At 37.0% G+C, this 7314-nt stretch overlaps 1 protein-coding gene and 1 pseudogene across 5 annotated transcripts in view; one reads left to right on the top strand and one right to left on the bottom strand.

The window, feature by feature from the left end:
* EVI5 (ecotropic viral integration site 5) overlaps positions 1-7314 on the bottom strand; it is a 280650-nt gene that overhangs the window by 211856 nt on the left and 61480 nt on the right. For all 5 annotated transcript variants that reach the window (XM_050806911.1, XM_050806909.1, XM_050806893.1 and 2 more), the window contains exon 2: positions 6805-7034. In XM_050806911.1, the coding sequence (XP_050662868.1) occupies positions 6805-7034 (230 nt within the window). The remainder of the gene's footprint in view (positions 1-6804; positions 7035-7314) is intronic.
* On the top strand, positions 608-3892 carry LOC126951286 (AN1-type zinc finger protein 1-like; annotated as a pseudogene).

Raw genomic sequence — 7314 nt, forward strand, 5'->3', positions numbered from 1 at the left:
GAAACTATCCACAGTTTCAGGTATCTCCTGGGCGACTTGGAAAATATCCCCCACACAAAATGGGGGACTACTATATAGCACTAAACAACTTTATTAGAAAAGAAAGGTCACACAGACATTACAAGGTGACAAGATATTACCGATAAAGGTCAAGGACATTTCAAGACAACTTCATATCCATTTCCCTCTGATGCACAGATGCAAATACATTCATCTCTCCATATCCTTCAGAGATTGGTTTCAGGCCAAAGATACCAAAATGTGAGGGTGGTAACGTCCCTTAGATAAAATGGTATACTATTTACATATAACCTATGCACATCCTCCTTATATGTTAATCAGCTCTAGATGACTTTTAGTACCTAATACAATGTAAATATTATATAATAATTATATGTATTTTTTATTTGTATTATTTTTTATTGCTGTATGTTATTTCATACATACATACATCGTATCTTATTTTAAAAAATATTTCCCATCTGTGGTTCTGCAAATGCAGAATTTGTGGATATGGAGGGCAGACTGTATTTCAAACAAAATTTCAGCAAATTGAATCCAATATTTTACAAAGACAACATACAATGAAGTAGGGTTTAGCTGAAGAATGCAAAGTTTGTTAAACATTGAAAAATCAATGTAATTTGCCATATTATCAGACTGAAAGAAGAAAACCATTAATGATCACTTCAGTAGAGGTAAAAAAAAAAAAAAAAAAAAAAGCATTTGACAAAATCCGAAATCTGTTTTACATAAATTCTCAGCAAACAAGAAATAGAAAGGGTTGTCAAGTGCAGTAGCTAATGCCAGTAATGCCAGCCTTTGGGAGGCAGAGGCAGGAGGATCACTTGAGCCCAAGAGTTTAAGACCAGCCTGGACAACATGGCAAAACCCTGTCTCTACAAAAAGGCACAAAAATTAGCCAGGCATGCTGGCATATGCCTATAACCCCAGAGGCAGAGTTTGGAGAATCGCTTGAGCCCAGGAGGTCAAGGCTACTGCACTGACTGTGACTGTGCCACTAATTGTGCCACTGCACTACAGTAGCCTGAGTGACAGAGCAAGACCCGATCTCTAAAAGAAAGAAAGAAGGAAATGGAGAAAGAAAGAAATAGAAAGGGGCTGGTCACAGTGGTTCATGCCTGTAATCCCAGCACTTTGGGAACCCAAGTCCTTGAAGCCAGGAGTTTGAGATTAATCTAGGCAACAAAGCAAGACCCCGTCTCTACAAAAAAAATTTTTTTTTAATTAACCAAGTGTAGTGGTGCACGCATGTAATTCTAGCTACTCAGGAGGCTGAGGTGGAAGGATCACTTGAGCCCAGGAGACCAAGGCAGCAGCGAGCCATGATTATGCCACTGCATGCCAGCCTGGGTGAGAGAGCAAGACCTTCTCTCACAAAAAAAAAAAAAAAAAAAAAAAAGGAACTTCCTCAATCTGACAAAGGGCACATCCAAAAAAACACAGTTAACATCAAGCTTAACACTTTCTTCTTAAGATCAGAAAAAGAGCAGGTATGTCTGTTCACCACTTCCATTCAAATTTATACTGGAGGTTCCAATAAGTAGCAATAGTCAAGAAAATAGATAAAAGGCATCCAGATTGGAAAGAAGCAAAAGTGCTCTTATTCATAGATGATAGGCTCATCTATAGAGAAAATCTAATGGAATCTAGACAAAAAACAAAAAACAAACAAACAAAAAAAAAAACACCAAAACAATAACTGACTTTAGCAAAGCTGCAGGATACATGAATCAATATAAGAAAAACAATTGTAGAGCCAGGCGCAGTGGCTCACGCCTGTAATCCTAGGAAATAGGCAAATCACTTGAGGTCAAGAGTTCGAGACCAGCCTGGCCAACAGGGTGACACCCCATCTCTACTAAAAATACAAAAATTAGCCGTCATAGTGGCACATGCCTATAATCCTAGCTACTCAGGAGGCTGCGGGAGGAGAATTACTTCAACTCAGGAGGCAGAGGTCACAGTGAGCAGAGATCACGCCACTACACTCCAGCCTGGGTGAGAGAGTGAGGCCCCATTTCAAAAAAAAAAAACAAAAAAATAAATACAACTGTATTTTCTTTTTAACACAGAAGGTGTTGACAATTGTATTTCTATATGCTAGCAATGAACAATTAAAAATGAAGTTCACAAAAAAAATACCATTGACAAATAATAATTGAGAAATACATTGTGTTCATGGGGAGGAAGGCAATACTGTTAGGGATTTAATGCAAATCCCAACCAAAATTCCAGCAGGCATTCTTAAATTCCATAAGAAATTAACAACGTGATTGTAAAATTCATTTGGGAATGCCAAGGACCAAAAATAGGCCAAAAAAAAGAACAATGTTGGAGGCCTAACACTATCTGATTTCAAGACTCAGTATAAGCCTACAATAATCAAGGCAGTATAGTGCTAGCATTAAGACAGACATAATCCTATGACTTTTTTTGTTTTTTTGAAATGGGGCCTCACTCTCACCCAGGCTGGAGTACAGCGGCGTGATCTCTGCTCACTGTGACCTCTGCCTCCTGAGTTGAAGTAATTTTCCTCCCTCAGCCTCCTGAGTAGCTAGGATTATAGGCACAATCCGTAAAAGAACAATTTGAAATTGTGACTTAATCAAAATTTAAAATTTCTGCTCTTTAGTGGCACAAGAGAGATGGCACAGTTGAACACTGGGCAGCACTGCCAGATTTTCTTTCATTTGTGTGTGATACTCAGGAATACTTTGCCTTGAACACAAAAGCTGGCAGTCTCGTGGTTGTCCTGAGATGACTATAATCAATGAGAGACTGAAGACATAAATTTTACCCATGCTCATTCAAGGGCCGTGTTGAAAGAGAACTTGTGGCAGTTATACATCCTTACTGTGAGAATAATTTTTGCCTGAGACACCATCATCAGTCAGATCACAAGTGTGAAAAACTGGAAATCCCAAAGCCTTACACGGCTGCCACTCAGAAACTTGTTAAAGACATTGATTCCAAAACAGAAGAGACAGCAAGTAAACAAGGGAAAGGTGACAAAAAATAGTGAACCAGCTGCAAAGGAATTGCACTGATGAAATTAAGGATATACAACGATGGGGATAAATCACTGCCACAGGCATAAAGTATTTGCTTTCAAGTTTTCTTACCTAAGGGGAGCAAAGAAAAAGGTAAACCAATGTTCTTTTCCATGGATGAAGCATCAAAAAGGTCACAGACTTTGCTGCTTCTCTGGCCAGTCTTAAAGATGACAATAGGCTAGGCACGGTGGCTCACATTTGTAATCCCAGCACTTTGGGAGGCCGAGGAGGGCGGATCACAAGGTCAGGAGTTTGAGAGCAGCCTGGCCAACATAGTGAAACCCCGTCTCTACTAAAAGCACAAAAAATTAGCTAGGTGTGGTGGCGGGAACCTGTAATCCTAGCTACTTGGGAGGCTGAGGGAGGAGAACTGCTTGAACCCAGGAGGCAGAGGTTGCAGTGAGCAGGGACAGCGCCATTGCACTTCAGCCCGGGAGACAGTGTGAGACTCCATCTCAAAAAAAAAAAAAAAAAAATGACACTAACAGGCCAGGCACACTGGCTCACACCTGTAATCCTGACATGTTGGGAGGCCGAGGCAGGAGGATCACTTGAGCCCAGGAGTTTGACACCAGCCTGGGCAACACAGTGAGACCTCATCGCTATTTTATTTTAAAAAAAAGAAAAAAAAATTAACAGCTAAGAAATTAAGGTTGTGTCGCATTACTTCAGGAGAAGCCTTATCCTTGGATCTTACTTTGGAAACCTGGATTGCTAAATTGGACTGTTCTTTATAAAATAGTGGAAATATAATCTTGGAATATCTTAATGATGAATGACAATTTTGTAAAAATGTTGACTCTTACTTGGAATAGTCATTCAAGGATTCAGGCCAGAAATCACAAAGAAAATTCTACATACATGTTTAAATCAATTTCTTTTACTACAAATACAATTTTTTTTAATTCTTTAAAGTTGCTTTTTAACTTATTTCCACTGATGTCATATTTCACATTATCATCCTTCTTTTTTTTTTTTTAAATGAGATGGAGTCTTACTCCGTAGCCCAAGCTGGAGTGCGCTGGCACGATCTCAGCTCACTGCAACCTCCACCTCCCAGGCTCAAGCAATTTCCTGTCTCAGCCTCCTGAGTAGCTGGGACTACAGGCACGCGCCACCACGCCCAGCTAATTTTTTTTTTTTTTTTTTTTTTTTTTTTTAGTAAAGACGAAGTTTCACCATATTGCCCAGGGTGGTCTCGAACTCCTGAGACTGGGCAATCCACCCACTCAGCCTACCAAAGTACTGGGATTTACAGGTGTGAGCCACAGCGCCCAGCCTACATTATCACCTTTCTATTAAATTTGGGTGTTTGTGTTTTAACTATATACTGATCCTCAATTATTATCAAATTCTTATAATTAATTAGCTTTCATTAGGTTATGCTGCAGTTAACAACAACAAAGGTGCATTTCCTGGTGAGTATTGCCAGCTGTTGACTGGCTGTAGCACTGCTCCAAGTCATCTTCACTCCAGGATCAAAGGTGAAGGAAAGTCCCTTTTGGGAGACTGTCATTCTTTCAGCAGAGGAAGAAAGAGATGAAAGAAACTTCAGTTTTCTCTTACAAGAACACATGTACCATATTTGCTTTAAGCAAGTTATATGGCCACGCCTAGCATCATGGGGGCCAGAAAGTACAGTCTCGCTGTCTACCTACATCATGATGTATAAATTGATGTGTATACATGAATTGTAGGAACTTACAGATCATAGTCATTCAATCTCCTAATTTTTGCATAAATAATGTTAGGACTAGGATAGGAAAATGATTTTCTTGGTATCACTTAACTGCGTTGGGGCATATTTCTGATAAAGACCCACTTCTAGTAGGATTCATCTTTTTGGTTTGTACGAATGTGTTACAAATGAGAAGAAAGTTGGGATAGCTCAACCTCATTACAGTCTGTGTATAAATACCAAAGCAAAACACTTGCCGAAAGTAACTACATTTTACCAACAAATTGAGATAAATGCTCTTGACTGATGTTTTCTATTGATACCCAGAAAAATACCACTATAAGTAGAATAGAAACTATTTCTATTTGTCCACTGTCTCTTTTCTATTCTAATTGTCATGGACATGTATAGTGGCTTTAGATTTACTTAAAGGAGTAAACTTAAAATGCTCAAAAATAAATAAAATAAGATAAAACTTCTGCTTTTTGAAAGACGCTTTTAACAGAATGGTAAACTGCCAGCTGGGGGAAGAATTTGAAAGTCATGTGCTTGATATAAGACTTTTACCTCAAACATATAAAGAACTTTCAAAACATAGTAATAAGAAAGCAAATAATCACATTTTTTAAAAAATCAAAGAATATATACAGATGACAAGCACATAAAAAGATGCTCAAAACCAATAGAAAAATGCAAATTAAAACCAGAGCTACTAATACCTAATAAAATGGCTTAAACTAAAAAGACTGATCATACCAAGTGTTGGCAAGGATGCAGAAGAACTGGAAATTTCATACACTGCTGGTGGGATATCAAAAAGTACAGGCCCTTTGAAAAACAGTTTGGCAGTTAAACATATACCTACCATATGATCCGGTAATTCCATTCCAAGAGAAATGAAAGCATACATCCATGCAAAGGCTTATACACAAATGTTTATGGCATTTAATAGCAACAGGTGAGAGAACAACCTATGATATTTCCACATGATGGAATACTATAAAAAGGAATCAACTATTGATATGTGCTACAGCATGACTTTCAAAATTATGCTGAGTGAAATAATCCACACCAAAAAAACTACATACTGTATGATTCCATTTCTACAAAATTCTAGAAAATGCAAACTACAGAGGCTGCCTGTGGATAGTGGAGGGATAATGGAGATTTTCATTTTCTTGATTTTGGTGACAATTTCACAGGTGTATACATATGTCAGGATGTATCAAATTGTACAGTTTAAGTGTGCATAGTTTATTATACCAATGATACATCAAAAAACCTATTAAAAGTTATTTTTGTTATGATTTTAAGCCACTAGCATCATATAGCTTGACTGAGCACAAAAGGGTGCTCTTCCATATGTATATAATGTATATACATTATATATTATAGTATTTATAATATATACTATATATTTACAATATATATGTATCATATAAAATATTACATAATATATTATAATAATATAATCTATTATAATATAATATATATTTATATATATAAATAAATATATAAAAGAGATGATGCCCTAAAGAGCTTCTGACAACAACATGGTAAGGAAACACACAGAGTCAATATGCATTCCTAGCAGAGCAGAAAACTATCCTATTTAATACCCATTACGAGAAAAGGATATTTTGCTTTCTATGAATAATTTATGAAAAGATTTTCCACTCTAAACCACAAATCAGTTATCTATACTGGATTAAATTATTTTACGATTTACCAAAGGAGACTGTTCAGAGAGTTGAAAATTAAAAAGTGATAGTTTCATTTACTTTTTAAAAAACTGATAAAATTCAAGAGGGATTCAGGGAATTTGCTATATTAAGAAAACAAACCTATAAAGCTATTTGAGCCAGAAGAAAATTTTAGTCTCTTTTAAGACCAGTCTCCCCCCAAAAAAGACGAACACTTCTGTAAGCAACTTTGATAAATAAGAAGCCAAAAAATAGGAAAAAAAAAAAAAAATCTTAATGTAAGTAAATATGAATGGCTGGATTTGTATGATAATTGGAGAGAAAAAAGCCAAGCAACCTCACTCACCTATTCTGTTCTTCCAGTTTAGCCAGGAGTTCTAAGTCGTCTGGACTCAACTGTGATGGGGAAGATGGTGAAAGGGCTGGTGTTGATAGTGTGGTAGATGAGGATGTGGTATGTAATGAAGCAGATGGACTCGCCACCTGACTGGCCATCTGACTGACTGTATGCGATACTGTGTTCTTCACCCATGAGAGAGTAGAGCTCAGCTTTTCTGCAACCTTGTCTGTCGCCACCTAAAGACAAAAATAAAAGTTGCATATACTTTAGTTTCACTGTATTCATTACCTAGAACTTAATAATTCTGTCAGGATTTACTTAATAACCATCATCAGAATACTCTCTTTGAGGAATTAAAGGTAAAACCTATTTTAGTAACAACCCCTAATATCCAGCTTTTGCAAACTGTTTATTTCAGTTCTGCAGCATGAACAAATCAGAACAGTGTTCCAAACTGAGATCCATCAAGAAGTGACAAAAATCAACCAGCGTGTTTTAAAAATGAAAAACAGCAAA

This window comes from Macaca thibetana, chromosome 1 (genome assembly GCF_024542745.1).
Source record: "Macaca thibetana thibetana isolate TM-01 chromosome 1, ASM2454274v1, whole genome shotgun sequence".
In the NCBI taxonomy this organism is placed as follows: domain Eukaryota; kingdom Metazoa; phylum Chordata; class Mammalia; order Primates; family Cercopithecidae; genus Macaca; species Macaca thibetana.